Source organism: Triturus cristatus, chromosome 2_1 (assembly GCF_964204655.1).
Source record: "Triturus cristatus chromosome 2_1, aTriCri1.1, whole genome shotgun sequence".
Lineage (NCBI taxonomy): Eukaryota > Metazoa > Chordata > Amphibia > Caudata > Salamandridae > Triturus > Triturus cristatus.
The window spans coordinates 1059838955-1059854916 of NC_140581.1; the positions used below are offsets into that span (position 1 = coordinate 1059838955).

The 15962-nt window shown below is 41.8% G+C and overlaps 1 protein-coding gene across 7 annotated transcripts in view; it reads right to left on the reverse strand.

The window, feature by feature from the left end:
• LAMTOR3 (late endosomal/lysosomal adaptor, MAPK and MTOR activator 3) overlaps positions 1-15962 on the reverse strand; it is an 83968-nt gene that overhangs the window by 21547 nt on the left and 46459 nt on the right. For all 7 annotated transcript variants that reach the window (XM_085635791.1, XM_085635844.1, XM_085635819.1 and 4 more), the window contains 3 exons: positions 15130-15164; positions 11783-11841; positions 1327-1460 (listed from right to left, as the gene is read on the reverse strand). In XM_085635791.1, the coding sequence (XP_085491917.1) occupies positions 1327-1460; positions 11783-11841; positions 15130-15164 (228 nt within the window). The remainder of the gene's footprint in view (positions 1-1326; positions 1461-11782; positions 11842-15129; positions 15165-15962) is intronic.

The following is a 15962-nucleotide window of genomic DNA, read 5'->3' on the forward strand; positions in this document are numbered from 1 at the left end:
AAGTGTGTGCGCTCACTCATGAAAACATGGTAACATTGGCTTGTCCACAATTGGCATATTTAATTTACTTATAAATCCCTATTAAAGTGATACTACATGTACCCAGGGCCTGTAAATTAAATTCTAATAGGCCTGCAGCATGTGTTATGCTACCCACTTAAGTAGCCTTGCAAACCTGTCTCAGGCCTGCTATTGCAGCCTGTGTGTGCAGTTTTAAAACTACCATATCGACTTGGTAAAATAAACCTTTGCCAGTCCCAAACCTTGCTTTTTAATGCATACAAGTCACTCCTTTAGTATGCCCCCTAACCACCCACAGGGCAGGGTGTAATATATTTAAAAAGTAGGACATGTACTTATACATTTTACATATCCAGATATTGAAAAACTCTGAAATTAAATGTTTTCACTCTTGTAAGGTCTACGTCTCTCATAGGATAACATTGGGGTTACCTTATTACATTTATTTGGAAAACTTCCAAATGGTAACGGATAAACAATTTGTGTTTGGTGCCTTCGGATTTGTAATGAAAAATCCTCTTATGGTAAAGTGAAGGCTCACAAGATGGCTCAATTTTGTCCAAATGTCTATCTGCAGAGTAGCAAAAGTAGTGAAAACCAGATACGGGTACTTTGCAAGGCAGATGTCATATCTGCACTTTTCTCTGCTCATGTCACCAATCTCACTTTTTCCCCTTACGTCAACGCAGCGTATACGGTAAGAACATGGAGCTCTCTTAGCGGAGAAAAATCATCCCTCTTCTCTCTCACACTAGCCACACAACCGGACTGACAAGAACCTTTCCCTGCCATGACTCAACTACTGTAATATCATGCATCCTTGCATCCACAAAAAACTCACTGCCAGGCTAAATAGTTCAGAACGAGGTAACTAGAATGTTAATATACATTTGCAAGCAAACTGCATCATGCAGGTCTCGAAAGCACTCTACTGGCTCCTACTAGATGCCAGGATTAAATATAACACAGATCACTGGACATACAGGTAACCCTTGAAACTGAACTATTCGGACTAGCCTATAACTGAACAACTAAGCAAAGCATTTTGGAAATGCTTTACTGACCTTGTATGATCGGATACCAACCTCTCCTCTTAGTAGCAACATGTTTTCCTCTATTATCAAGCTCAATGAAGTACCCAAAAGGTAACAAAAACTGCTTTAAATATCCCTTAATTAATACATTTTGACAGGCTGTACATGAAAAACTATTGAAGTGTTCCATTAAACTATACTTCTATTTAATTGGAACGGAAAATGCACACTAAATAAAGATAGAGTTATTGTTATTTAGATGATCCCTTACCTGATATGTGTTGTAGTAACAGATTATGCTCTTGTTTTTTGAAAGACCCAGTTTGCTGCCCTGATCTGTTGCTAGAGCAAATGTAGACAAGAAACCAGGCCTCAAGGCATGTTCCGGAGCACTGTCATTGGCCACTGTAAAGATAAATATCATGCAATATACTTTAAGATCTGTGACCAAATACAAATAACAGAAAATAGTTTTCAAGTGAGAGAGAAAATGAATTGCGAAAAGACAATGCACAGACATAGGCAACTTTGTAAAGTCCAGGTACAAGAAACTAGCAAAAGAATAGTTGAAACTTAACAGAAAGGGCAAGACTTCAGAAGAAGCTAGATTTAGAGAAACACCACCTAGAATGGTCACATCATAGCTGGGCCCAGTTCCACCCAGGAATGAGGATTTGCACTACAGCAGGACATAAAGCTTGCCGAATTGCTGGCGTTCATTTAAAAACTGAGCACACTCTGATCCGGATTTCCAAATTGCAACATTAGAGTAAGTTTGCTATTCACAAACTGAGTCTCAGTACTACTTTTCGGTGTTCACAAACTGCACTTTTGTAGAAAATCACACTTTTGTATTAAGTCCCCATCTCCATTATTTTCTAGGAGAGGGAGTTGCAGTACCATTGGTTGGCCAAGTGAAGTGCTAGACTTCCAACAGGTTGTTTTTTTTGTAGTAACTTACACTCTGAGTTTGTGAATACCTAAAAGAAATAAACTTACTCAAAAGTGCAAGTTATCATGGTGAATTAGGCCCACAAGATGGAGGACTGGCTATGGATTAATTAAGGGCTGTCTGCCTAGATCTTCATGTCTGCTTTACTCATCTGTGATTACAAAGTTAACAAAGGTGAAACTGAGGAAACTGAGTTCCTTTCTATGTGGGCATGGGAAATCACATAAGAAGTCATGCAGAGGGGGCAAAGAGCCAACTGTGAAGCAAATTAAGGATGCACCGCTTCCTCCTACTGAATACGTCTGCTAAAGGAGATTTCCAATCAAAGTGGAATGGCGTTCTGATGATGATTGAGGGGGGGATGCAAAAGGGAGAGAGAGCTTTCAAATACCATGGGGGAAAAAAAAAAAAAAACTAAATTGATAACATGGACTAAAGAGTGGCAGTCATCGAGACTAAAATGGAACAAATGTAAACAAAAATGAAGGAAGATTAAAAGAAATGGGCAATATAGAAAATAATTTGACCACTGGAGACACAGTGTGTAGACTTTCAAGGGTGGAACTTATTAAGATGTGCCTGAAGAAGCAAGTGGAGTGCCTTAAGACCGAGGCACTCTGTGTGTGCTGCGAATGGAAAATACATTCTTATTCGCCCAGGTGGAAGCAGATTCAAAGTCAGTAAGTTTGGGGAAGGCAATTAAAGACACTCATGGGGCATAGTTAATTAAGGCATAGCTGCTGCCTGTTGGGCCCTGACAGTCCCTCTGAATGGTTACAGATTGTGCCAAGGGGGCACTTTGCTTCTTTATTTTTTTCACCTGGAGTGTGCAGTTATCCAAATATTACGTTTGTAAATAAGTACATAACATGGATATGATGTTTTCAATGTGTTTCTTGGAATTACACCAATAGAAAGATTTAACCAAAAAGTGACCATGCAACAAAGTTTTAAAGGGAAAAAGGAGATGAAAAAGTCAGAATGTAATCAAAGATGGTTGCCATAACCCCCTTTGCTGAATAGTCCATCAGGAGTCGCCAATAAAAACATTTGAAGAACCCAAATTTAGCAAAACAGTATCAAAGGCCAATGGCTTCAGAAGAACTAGAATGTGGTTCACTCTTTTGCACATTTTTCTTGTTCTGTCTAAAGGCTGAGACCCTAAAGAGCTGAACCCTCTAAACACAGAAGAGGAATTGTGTACTTTAAAGCAATTGTGTACTCTAGGAGAAAATCACTATTGTTTTTAAACTAGCTGATTGCCATGATTTGGAGTAAAACCCATTACAAACCAAATTAGAGATCCCCTGGGGAAAATCACTTGATAGACCAAACAATCACCAAGGGGTTATCGTTGGTTGGTTGTTTGGTCAAATACACAAGTCCCTTGTTATGGTTTGGCTTGACAGTGCATCTGTCGTCAGACAATTACATGAGCATGCCCAGAGAAGGGCTTTGGTTCTGCCCACGTTGGGAGCCAGGAGTACATGTTATGATTGGGCAGAAGTTGTGTGCTTCTGCAAAAAAAGTGCTTGCGCTCCATTCTGCTGTGATTATTTTGATTATTTATCCAGCTACCTGAGCATTTAGGGGCACACACGACATTGGAATGCTAATAAAGTGTTTTAGACAACTAGGGGACAGCAGTCATTAGCCTACCTGGATTTTTAGGTCTGGCTTGACCGTTCAACTGTCACCTGACCTTTAAACCTACACCAATATTATTCTCCAGTTCTTTGTGTCCGCACAAACACATATCTATTCCTCTGCTATTTACTTATAATACTTCACATTACCATGCAACATTCCTCTATAGCCAGTCCTAATGGCATTGTCAATGCTCATTCTTTCCTGGTTCTCTTACCTAATTTCTGTACATATTGCAGTTACAAACTACTCATTGAGTGTTATGTACTTAATTGTGCACATATGAATTGGTTCAAATAGAGGTAAATCTAGTTATCACTCATATACATTCAATGTATGTACCAATAACGTGAATGGAGAAATGACTGAAAAACACACTAAACAAACATGTAAAACAGGCATCATAAAAGGGAAGGCTGGTTACCTTTGCTTTCCAGATCTGCTGTGACTGCTACCAAATGCACTCAATTGCACTCATAGTCTGGCTGCACATCCAGTAGATGCAAAAACACAATGTTTTGTACTGAGACTGGGTGGTGATCTCAGCTTGCATGAACCATGACGCTATCCGTTTGCATACATCATGACAAAAGAAACACATCCACTTCGATGAGAATAGTATTTGGTCTCCAGGCCTCTTTCAAAGACCACGCAGCACAGTTTGAACTTGTAGATTCCATTATCCAACCTCTAGGACGCAAGGACTAATGATGAATATGTTGGGCAACTTGTGGTCTGGATGCTTGACCTGGCTCTGCTGCACCATAATCAGATTGTGTTGTGCCTGAATTTTCCAGTTTGTTTTCAACAAAACAGTCGCCAAACGTCAGGACCTTGTCGGGCTGTCCCATATTAAATATCTTATAATCTTTGAGCACCTACATTTCCTAATCATCTGTAGTTCGAAGGGTTTTTTGGGAAAGGTGTTACAAATAAATGAAAGATACGTAGTCCAGTGATGTAGTTCAGGATCACAGCTTTATTCTTCAGATAGGATCCATATTAAGTTCATGCTAGGCCTTAATCAATGTCCAGCAATACCCCACCAGGAGCAGCCTCCCTGCTGCTCAGCCCTTCCACCAACTGATCCCTTCTCCCCACTCAAACACTCTCAACATTCCGATGACATCACATAGACTGAGCAGCAAAGCAAGGACAGCAACAGAGAGGATGCATCAATCACTTACTAGATCATAACACATCCCCCCCTCATCAAATTTGTCAAAATACAAACATGCAAGATCAATGTACTTACATGCAATAAGACTAATTAAATAAAATGTGCGTTGATAGAGATACACACATACAAAAATCAATGAGCCTCAAGAAAAACACGAAGCTTCAGAACATAACACTGAAAGGGGTGAACTTGCAACCCCTGACAGGCAAATCAGAAAGCTAGAAGATAAGAAATTTCCACACGTGCGCACCTGTGACGCACAGACCAACACCTCACACGAGGTAACCAACCAATTCAAGGGTAAAACCAGACAGGAAAGTCTGAGAAGCCTCAAAATAAGGAGTCTTCTTACATGCGCACCCTTAACACACAGACCAATACCTCACACGAGGTAACCACCAATACAAGGGTTAAACCAGACAGGAAAGTCTGAGAAGCCTCAAAATAAGGAGTCTCCTCACGTGCGCATCCATAACGCACAGACCAAGACCTCACACGAGGTAACCACCAATTCAAGGATAAAACCAGACAGGTAAGTCTGAGAAGCTTCAAAAGAAGAAGTCTTCTTATGTGCGCACCCGTAACGCACAGACCAAGACCTCACAAGAGGTAACCACCAATTCAAGGATAAAACCAGACAGGTAAGTCTGAGAAGCTTCAAAAGAAGAAGTCTTCTTATGTGCGCACCCGTAACGCACAGACCAAGACCTCACACGAGGTAACCACCAATTCAAGGATAAAACCAGACAGGTAAGTCTGAGAAGCTTCGAAAGAAGAAGTCTTCTTATGTGCGCACCCGTAACGCACAGACCAAACACCTCACATGAGGCAAACTTAATAAAAGACGTACACTAACAAGACCAGGGACACTACACTCTCTCTCTCCCTCAATTTATACAGATACAAAACAAGGACACTACACTCTTCCCCCCCCCCTCTCATACTCAAATACAATACGCACGCACAACTGTGAAGTATACACTTGCAGGACTTGGGAGATAACAACACCCCTTCTTCAGCATAAACTGGAGGACTTAGGATACTACCTACGTAATCCCTTTACTGCACACACTTGCAGGTCTTGCGCCTTATACTGCTGATGACATACATATGATAGCATACACTCATCACTTTGAATACTTTTAACACAACATAGTAAAGCTTCATAGGCATGGGACACAATAACAGATGAATAAGTATGGCACTTAGACATTAAATCTAAAACATAGACTTCACATATGAGAAGTTTAACAAAACAGTCAAAATGACCGGTGAGCGACTTCTCACCCGAGGGTCATCATCCAAACAGCTTGAGAATTGTAATTTTTTTCTTGCGCTACCCCGATTGAGTCACAAAATACGTTCCTCTAATGTTGTCGCTAAAGAAGAATGCCAACGCGCTCTCCGGCGCTACCAAGCTCGTGAGTGCAGGCACATGGAACGTGGTTGGCGAAATGAACTATGGAAAACGCAGCCACTCTCAAAATTGACACACCGCGCCGGATGGCTCACAGCCGCAACGTGCTTAAAAGTCCCAGCAAGCATCACAGTGTACGAAAAGGGAGAGTACGTCACAGAGAAAATTCCATGAGTGACGAGAAACATGCATGCGATCCAAACCTTCTCCCAGGTAAGCGCGTGTCTTACTTGTCACAGGCTCATTTTGAAATTCAAAATGAAGGCTTCGGTTGGGCAACGCCGCAGCATCGGGACATAAAGGCAAAGTACAAATCCGTTTCAAATAACATCTGCACGTCAAGTCTCACAGTGTGAACAAAAACAACACTGCAGCAAAATCCAGTCCCAGCACATCTCCCAATGATATCACCACAGTAGATCCAACAGGGAGGGAAGAATCTAGGCACTTCCCTTCACCCAAATCCAATTTATGAATTTCTGCGGGAGGGAGACAAAATTATGTGCACGGCAGACAGACAATGGAAAGCAGCAGTTAAAAGACACCTCCAATTTAGCAGGAGTTGGCACTCCAGCAAAGGCAACACAATGCAGGCCACAGTAGGCCACAGCAGGCCAAAGTTGCGAAAAGCAGGCAGGCAAGCAGGAACTGGCACCTTAGATCACTGGTAAAACGTTCCTAAAATCCAACAGGTAGCAGGAAACAACCCAAATCCAAATGTAGAGTACTCACTAGTACACGCAAATAATGTCCAGGTTATAGATAATGTTCCCTGTCAACATGTTACAGGACAGGAACAGTTCAGCAAAGACAGGCAGGCTTCAAGACAATGAAGGAAAGTCTAAGACAAACTGGCACTTACTGGTTGGGGTGACCGATGAAATGGTCACTGGTGGGGAATTAGGAGTGCCAGGTGTCTGTTCAAATCCACAGGTTGTAGTTTCTTCAGTTTTAAAAGTCCAATCTCCATTAAGGTAGTCGCCAGTGTTACAAATAAATGAACGTTACGTAGTCCAGTGATGTAGTTCAGGATCACAGCTTTATTCTTCAGATAGGATCCATATTAAGTTCATGCTAGGCCTTAATCAATGTCCAGCAATACCCCACCAGGAGCAGCCTCCCTGCTGCTCAGCCCTTCCACCAACTGATCCCTTCTCCCCACACAAACACTCAACATTCCGATGACATCACATAGACTGAGCAGCAAAGCAAGGACAGCAACAGAGAGGATGCATCAATCACTTACTAGATCATAACAAAAGGCTTAAGCAAATTATCTGGATCATTGACCTTTGACCGGAATTGAGGTTACTTGAATGGGTAATCAGGGTAGTTCTTGTTTTCTCTGGTTTCAGATAAGTCTATCAGTGGAAAACCCAATACAATGAAAAAGGTGGGTCAAGCGTATATATTTGATTATGCTACATAAATATAATTTACCTCTCCGTGGAGTCAGTTACATTTTGCTAGTAAACATGCAATTCAATAAATCTGTGTTTTTTACCCAATGCCAAAGGTTACATGAGAGCTGAGACAGAGGTAGCAACTTTGCGCTCTCCATTTTGTACAAGTAAAATATTGTAGCAGTCTTGTTTGGGAAAATCTTCATTGTTTGTTGCATAGGTTTTTTTCTGCCAGGACCACTGTTTTAGGTTTCTCTATGTTGCTATGTAAGGAGCCCTAGTGTGGTTTCCATGGCCCTCCAAAGATTAATTCTCCCCTGTGCAGCAGTCTTCAACCTCAGAGAAGCATACATTGTTAAGGGGGAAACAGGCATAAGGTCTGAGAATGATCTACCAATGAAGAAAGTAATGTATTCTTTGTGTACAACCCCAAAACCTTCACAGTCAACTTCAAATTAGCAATATTTACTCACACATGGTACCCAGTGGAAACAGAATGACATCATGCCCAAGTTCTTCTCAGTTTTCTCACTGAGAATAAGAGGTTTGGTAAATGACAATGGACTTGTGGATTGAGAGATTTGACTGCTCTGCCTGGGGTAGAAATATCTTTCATGGCAGAATTGAACATGGCAACTACAAATATTTAACCTCTGTATGTTTAATAAAGTGGTTATTTCTCATCTATGGAGGGGGGCAATTTTTATGGTTTATGTAACCATGTAAGGCTCATTCTGATGATTGTGGCTCAGGTCATACCATAGTTTCATCTTTAGGCACAGGCAACTCATGTCACGCTGCAACTTCTCTTCTGGCACAGAAGCTTCAGTCCCGCCACGGAGAATCATAGCCCCAAATGTGCTCCAATCCTCTTTGACTGTGCAGCACGGTTCCAGTCAGGAACCACAGCGAAAGAAACTGCTGCCTGTCAAAATAAGGGCACATCGTCTGTGCAGTTTTCCACTTCCGCTAGACCAGGGACATGCTGCTCTTTGCTACTCCTCTACAGTCACTTCTCCTGAAAGGTTGGCAAGCTCCTGCCCTCTGTTAGTAGGCATTGTGGCTTCTAGGTTCTTTAGGACAGGTGAACAGTTCTTTCAGCAAGGGGTAGACTCGGGTGAAGTTCACTCATCTCTGGGAAGTTGGATGTCTGGCAGACATCAGCTCTGGTTGCACAGTACACCTCCAAGTACTCTGCTGAGCACTGCCTTCCTTGGTCATGGATAACTTGGAATTGGAAAAATAAGTGGGTCCCACTTTTATAGAATAACAAAAAAAAGAAGATGTTGATCCAACATCTGCACTTTCAGGACTGGTTTGAGGTGGCTTTCTTTCAAGTTAACTTTGTAGGTTGCTCTACAAATTTAGCATTTGTGTAGAGTGATGGTTTGTACAGCAGGGGTGATCTCGATCCTTTAAAACCCACAAAAGGCACTAACACGTGCAAGGTTTATGTACCTGTTGTCATCAGACAACTGAAGTGTGATCAGGGAAATAAAAGACTAGGCCTCATCTAAGGGGTCTCCTTCAGTTTGCGCAACATCTGCACTCCCACCCTTGACCGCCACCTCAAATCAAATGGCAGTTATTCAGGAAGTCTAATCATTAGGTCCTTGCTCAGCAAACATCCTAATTAATTTCTTCAGGAGCCTTGTCTCTTCTTCCCTTGCTACAGTGTACTCCTCTCGCCAGCTTCAGGAATGGTAGCAGTATACTTTCACTGCATAGAAAAACACTCTTGCCTCAATTGCGTGCCTCAAGTCAGCCTTGGGGCATCCGAAATGGATCCAACAGGCCTCAATTACTCCAGCTCACTTACATATACCATGCATGCATCATAGAGGCCACATAAATGAAATACACAGACTTGAGATGTTAGCACTGGGGTCTAAGTAAGCACATAGAAGAGGAACTTTATATGAGTGGGCTGGTACACCTCCACTCGAGTAACATATAAAAAGATCCGGTCGCAACTATGGTTTCACAAAACATGGTATGCTGCCCCCACCACTCCAAGTGACTACTGTTGGTTCAATGAGGGCATGCTTGTTTCGCCCTTCTAGGTCACAGAACTTTTATAGAAACCTTAGCGCCAAAATCAAAACCAGGATACATTATGCACTCATTCGGGGACTCTAGAAAGGTAACCAGTCTAGACACCATGCAGGGGGTAGTCCTATGCCAACAGGAGGGATGAGCTCGCTCAACACAGGTTTATAAATTTGAGCGCTGGCGTCTAACTTTGCTACATGGATACAAAGACAATGTTTGACGTCATCAGTAATGAGGAAACATACTTTGCTTAATTTCTATCCACTATTTGTCAATACTTGGCTTGAACAGCTGATGAGGGAATCCCATCCCTGAACACACCAAAATTAGCCTTTCCGCCAAAAGTGGACACATTTAAAATTGGGAAAAAGTGCAAGTATACAGAATCAAAACTAAGCTAATATCTACACCACACGGTTACCATAAAAGGAAAGAAAAGAGCTATGTGGAGTACTCTGTATAACAGACAGAAGGGTCATGAATCAAAGGCATATGTGGTTTGATTGCAGCAGTGTAATTTAAAGCTTCTCAGTCACATTTGGTGAATGCCATACTACACATTGGGACAATTTTGCAAAGCCCTTATCTTTAAAACAACCTCAGATTTAATAACTGAAGGAATTTTTAAAAATGCATCATTTTTCATGTGCAGTAGTAAGAAAAGATTCTAGGTTAACGGCGACACACACTATCCCCCTGTAGCAATGTATCCTCAAGCTTTCACCTTAAAATCAAGGCACCAGCAGAAGTGGTGATCATGCTAATGTACACAAAGGAATAGCAACACCAGTAATTGGGGTCTGTTAGTCTTTTCTTTGGGGTGGACTATAAAGATGATGTGATGCCAAGCACTCTGCAAAGTCAAATGCTTCTTTCAAAATTGATACTTCTCACCTTATAGTCTGCTTCTCCCTAACTAAATTATGGTGGGGATTGGTAAATCCTGCCCTGAAAAGTACCACAAGTACAGATGAGACAAGGAACATTTTAGTACCGCTATTTATATGGGAGTGTTTGTCTGCACAGTGGTCAAAACACTGAATGTAAAAGGAAATTATTTTGTTGAGCATTGCACAAAAATAACGAGTCAATAGTTAAGCAACATCTAAAGGTTTTTATGAAAGATACCATAAATCAACAAGGCTAGATTAGATGTTTGTACTAGCTAGCCGGTTTGAGAAGGAAAAACAGCTGGTCTATAAACAGTTTGGATATGAAGGGAGGACTCTGGTAGCTTGGATATTAAAACAGAAGGTGAAAGAGGTGGGGAGTAAAGACTAGGGGTCGTATAACAGAAAGTGCACCAATGCGCAACCGGCATGTGCACCCGCTTTGTGCGCTCCCGGGGGGACTTTGGTATTACAGACGGGGCTGCAGATGCTTGTGCGGACCCTTCTGTAATACAGATAGTGCTGGCACACCTGCAGCACCATCACTATCTTAATAGGGCGTTCCTAGGATTTGCATGGGAGCATGGCCCCTCTTTACCACTCCACCTGCACCGTATTATGGACAAAGGCAAAGAATCTGTCAGAAGGCACACTGAAAGTGTGTTACAAAAAGGTGGCACAATTAGTGCGCCCCCTGAAGCCAGCTCTCTAGAGAGGGAGAGGGGGGTGGGGGGGGAGGGGAGGGAAAGAGGAGGGTGTTGTATGGAACCCCCAGATATCCCCCTACAGGTGTGTGCAGGAACTCACTGCACCTGCTTGCAAAGGGATCTCTAATCCCTCTTTAAAGTGCAGATGGGATGTCTCCTGCACAGTAAAACACGGGGAGGCTTAGAAGTGGCCACTTTGCATTGCACTGAAATGCACTTACCCCAGGGCAGCACAAGTTTGCGGCTGCCCTGGGGGCAGCGCATTCCCTGTAATAGGGCGCACTTTCTTTGTTTGAGCATGGCACACTTATTTAACGGTGCATGGAAGTACAAACAGAAAAAGTGCGCCCTATGTGTAATAGGGCCCTAGAATGGCAGAGATGGTTAAACTGAACTTTATAGCCAGAGTGCAATAAATGTTAAACAAAAAAGCTTTTACATCGCGCAGATATAATCGCTCTAGAAGGCGACTGGAATACCTTTGATGACAGGAACACCATCTCTGTCGGACACAATAACAGCATGGAGACCTTCGACACTGGAAAATAAAGAGCAACATTAGAAGAGGAAATAATGTAGTAATTCCACAAAACTAAATGACTGTACATTTAATGGAGGTTCACATATACATTTGCAGGGAGGAACGTCTTAGTAGAGTCAAATCAAGCATGTGAAAGACTCTCTCTCAGGGTGTCCAGGTGGTGTCCAGAAGGGGTGTGCATGCACCACCATCAAGCGCACATCTTATGGACCCTGTCATTCAAATGGACATGTAATTTTGTACTGAGGGCACCTCCACTTATTTTATATAGCTTTTAGATGATAGGAGGAGTACCAGCACTATTCAGGGGGGGGGGGGGGGGTACTATCTCTGGGAGCATGTTAGGACTTCTCAATATGAAGCAGAAACTCTAGGATTGGACTTCACTCACTTCATGAACTAATTGGACAAGTCAGTCACGTTTTACATTAACAAAATGCAGAGGGGCAAATGTATATCATTCAGACCTTGTCAGTCAATGGAAGTCTGCGTAAACTAAGTTAATAAAAGTGAATGTGTGCTCCGTACCTGCCAACCTGTTCCCCCTTCTGTAAGGCAAATGTCGGAAGTTTAGAAGGCGAGCACATGAAGTCGGCCAAGGCAAATACATTTTAGGAGGGTGGTGCAGGTTTCCAAACATGGTGATCCCAAGAAAGTCTGTGTGTATATGTCCAATATGTAAATGTCCAGTATTTGTAAAGCGCAAACAACTACCCGAGGATGTCAAGGCACTGGGGCCGTCGGGAAGATTAAGCAAGCTATTGCCCAGTCACATGGTGCTGGGCTGATCTGCCGCCGGCACCGGGGATCGAACTGTGAACCCCAGGTTCCGGAGTCAGCCGCCCTGGCTGCTGCGCCCTATATCCAGCATGTTATCGAGTCAATAGGACCACAAATACATTAAAGGACCAGAAGTTGGGAGTAATGGAATCTGCTTCCATTGAAAGCTTGATCTCGTACTTTATAGCACGGCTATCATAATAATAAAATGCTTTATAAAGCAGGCAGTTTTGCGGAAATTGCCTCAAAGAGGTGGTGTAAGCATCAAGTACAAAAAGTTTCATCTCAACGAAGGAAGATATGGGGCAGATGCAAGTGCAAGGGCAGGCGAGTTCCAAATGTATTCTAACTTGGTATGCAAGATGCAAATAAGAACATGCAGCGTCACAAGAGCTCCATAGGAGCCTAAAAGATGATTCGGGGCGTTGTGGGTCTTAGTAGTATACACTTTTAGAGGTTATACCAACAACATTCAAATTGATTTGTTCTTGGATGGGCCAAAGTACGATATGTTACAGGCAGTAAAAACATGTGTCATAGAGGTTATGGACAATTCGCCGTCATGGGATCTTCATTTCAATCATATCTCTGCCACCATGAGGCACCCTGCAGTACTTTGTACAGAGTGAAAGGCTCTCCTTCCACCTCAAACAATTCAAAGCTTAAAAAGGCATTACGCGCATTTGTTAATTTGTAATCTAAATAAAATGTAATTAATCCACAGGAAAATTAAAATCTGGCTTCAATACATTGTATTGTATTTGTATTGTATTAGCATTTATATAGCGCTTATTACCCCCAACGAGGCGTTGAAGCGTTTTTTCGGCAAGCAGCGCGTTACTCCGGAACCCATAAAGGATTAGTGTTGAATTAGTATAGAGAAATATGAAAGTAATTTGAGTGGTGGATAGGTTAGTCAGTTATTCGGATTCAGAAGGATAGAAGAGGGAAAAAGGTTTGCATTTGTATAGCGCTTGTTACCCCTGATGGGGTGTTGAAGCGCTTTTAGCCATTTCAACAGTTCCACTGCTGAAAGAGAAGAAATCTGCAAAAGAAACCGTTCCAGGAGACAGACTCACGCAGACGAAAGATCACTGTTCGCTCACGAATGCAGCAGCACAGAAGTCGATTAAGATCTTTCAACATGTTGTGTCCTTCATCAACGCTCGTCATTCTTGGCTTGATGCGGCCTTCAACTTTGTTTTGGGAGCTTTTACAGACAGATAAGATTTACAATAGCCCAGTTTTCACTCGCTCTTCCTAAGAGCTTGATTTGACAAAATGGATTTAGATGGATCGTGCAAATGGAGTAAAATGTTTAAATAAAGTGGAGCAAACTTGTGGTAAGCATCCTCCTCTAGTCTGAAGGAGCCCAGAAAGGTCGGCACACAGTCCGTGTTCATGGAAACACGAATGCTAGTTTTTCATGATCAATGCTAAATACAAATAGGCTAGAGGCGTTCATTCAGTGGCAGTTCACCGATCGCTGGGCACTTTCCAAATGCTCCTGTTGACGAGTCCCCAATGATATGTGCCCTTTTAGAGCCTATGGGTTTTTAGTAGATTTATGTGAAAATTAAGTTGTAAAATGCAATATTTGACCTTATTTTTTAACAATTTTCATGGGGGAAGGACCCACTCAAAGCCTCCCAGAAACAATTGTGCTTGCTTCGCTTGCTTGCTCGCTTGTTGGAATTACTGGGAGGTACTACGCCCTGGCACTGTCCTGGAGTCTCTTGTGGCCAAATGCAAAGCCATCCTTCACCCCACTTTACAACCACACGGTAGAAGCCGCCAGTGCTACCATTTTGAGATCAACGTAACTGTGCAAATTGTCTTGGGTTTGTAATAATATGCAGACTTTTAATTGGAGAGTTACATTTTGGTGTCTGGAAATAAATCTAAAAAGTCACCATGCTCCTCACTGATACGTCTGTGGATAAATTCAAGAACTGTGCATGAGACTACATTTTTTTTTAGAAGGGTGTTGCCAGCAATGCTATTGTGTGTGTTTCCAGACTACTTTTAATTCTCCAAGTGGACAATTAAAAATCATATTATTGGCACCAAAAGAAAAAAAATAAAGCCAACATTTCTTGTTAATAGGGATGGTTTCGTAACTCGAAAGATAACCTCTCTCCGTAAAAACAGATTTACAACATTCAGATACAGATTTCAGTGTTAATGGATACAATTAAGAACCCCACAATGTAGAACAAGTGTTTCTAATGTGTTGAGAAGCACACCTCATTTTAAACAAGGACTAGGGGAAGACAGGAACAATTTATTTTCCTAACTTTGTGATGAATCAGTGAGGGGCCTTTTTAATTTTTAACCCTTCATGAAAGGAAGAGCACTGTTATTTAACAACAGTTGGCTCACTCTACCCAACACGTTCTGGCACAGTACCCAACCTATAACAAGTTTGTCCAAATACAGCGGAGCTATTATAATCATTTGGCAGGCGACGTCTTCACGTGCACTACTTCGGTAAATGATTCTCACCTTGGTAACTTCTTGTAAAGGAACCGCTTCAAGTCCTGTGACAGAGAGATACAAATTACAAGGCAGAATTCATACCAATTGACAATGTATTACCCTATATTATTAACATTAACCTTATACATTGATCATTATACTTAATTAGGAAGATGCATTTTCACTTCAGGTCTGTGGGCTTCCTGTTTAAAAGAGAAAAACGAAAAGCCAGCCCTCCAAACTTTTTTTCCAACATATATCGATATATAATAATGAGAAATCGTAATTTTTGCATTGTAAAATGTAAGATACACAACTATTCTTCTAATCGTCACTAAGGGTGGGAGTAACTCGTAATTTGCTGTAGCATAATTACATGACATTACAGCAAAAGTGAGCGAGATTATACAAGGAGAGTAAACCAGTATTCAGCACTATTTTCATAGCAGAAAATCGACCCGAGCATGCATCTTGCACAAAGAAAATTACGCTAAATGCAACACAACGCGAACAGCAGAACCCGCATACTCTTGCTAAATTTGTTGTTGCGGTGCTCCTGCAGTCGGATTTGTGTGTCAAATTAATCATAATTACAACATTTTCGGTCATTTCTGATTACTCTGGTGTAGTTAAAAAAAATTCCCACCATTAATCATTACACAAAGGCAGTCGCCACAGTGCATGTATGGTTGTAGACAGCTTTCCACTTAAAAGGAATGTTTTGATTTGCGCAATAAAGTGGGGCCCCTTGGACGGCTCTGCATCAAAATTGGCAATTTTGTAGTTGAGTTAGCCAAGTACCACATACCAATTTTAATACATTTCTGTGGAGGGAAAAACATTCAAACGATAGAAAAAAA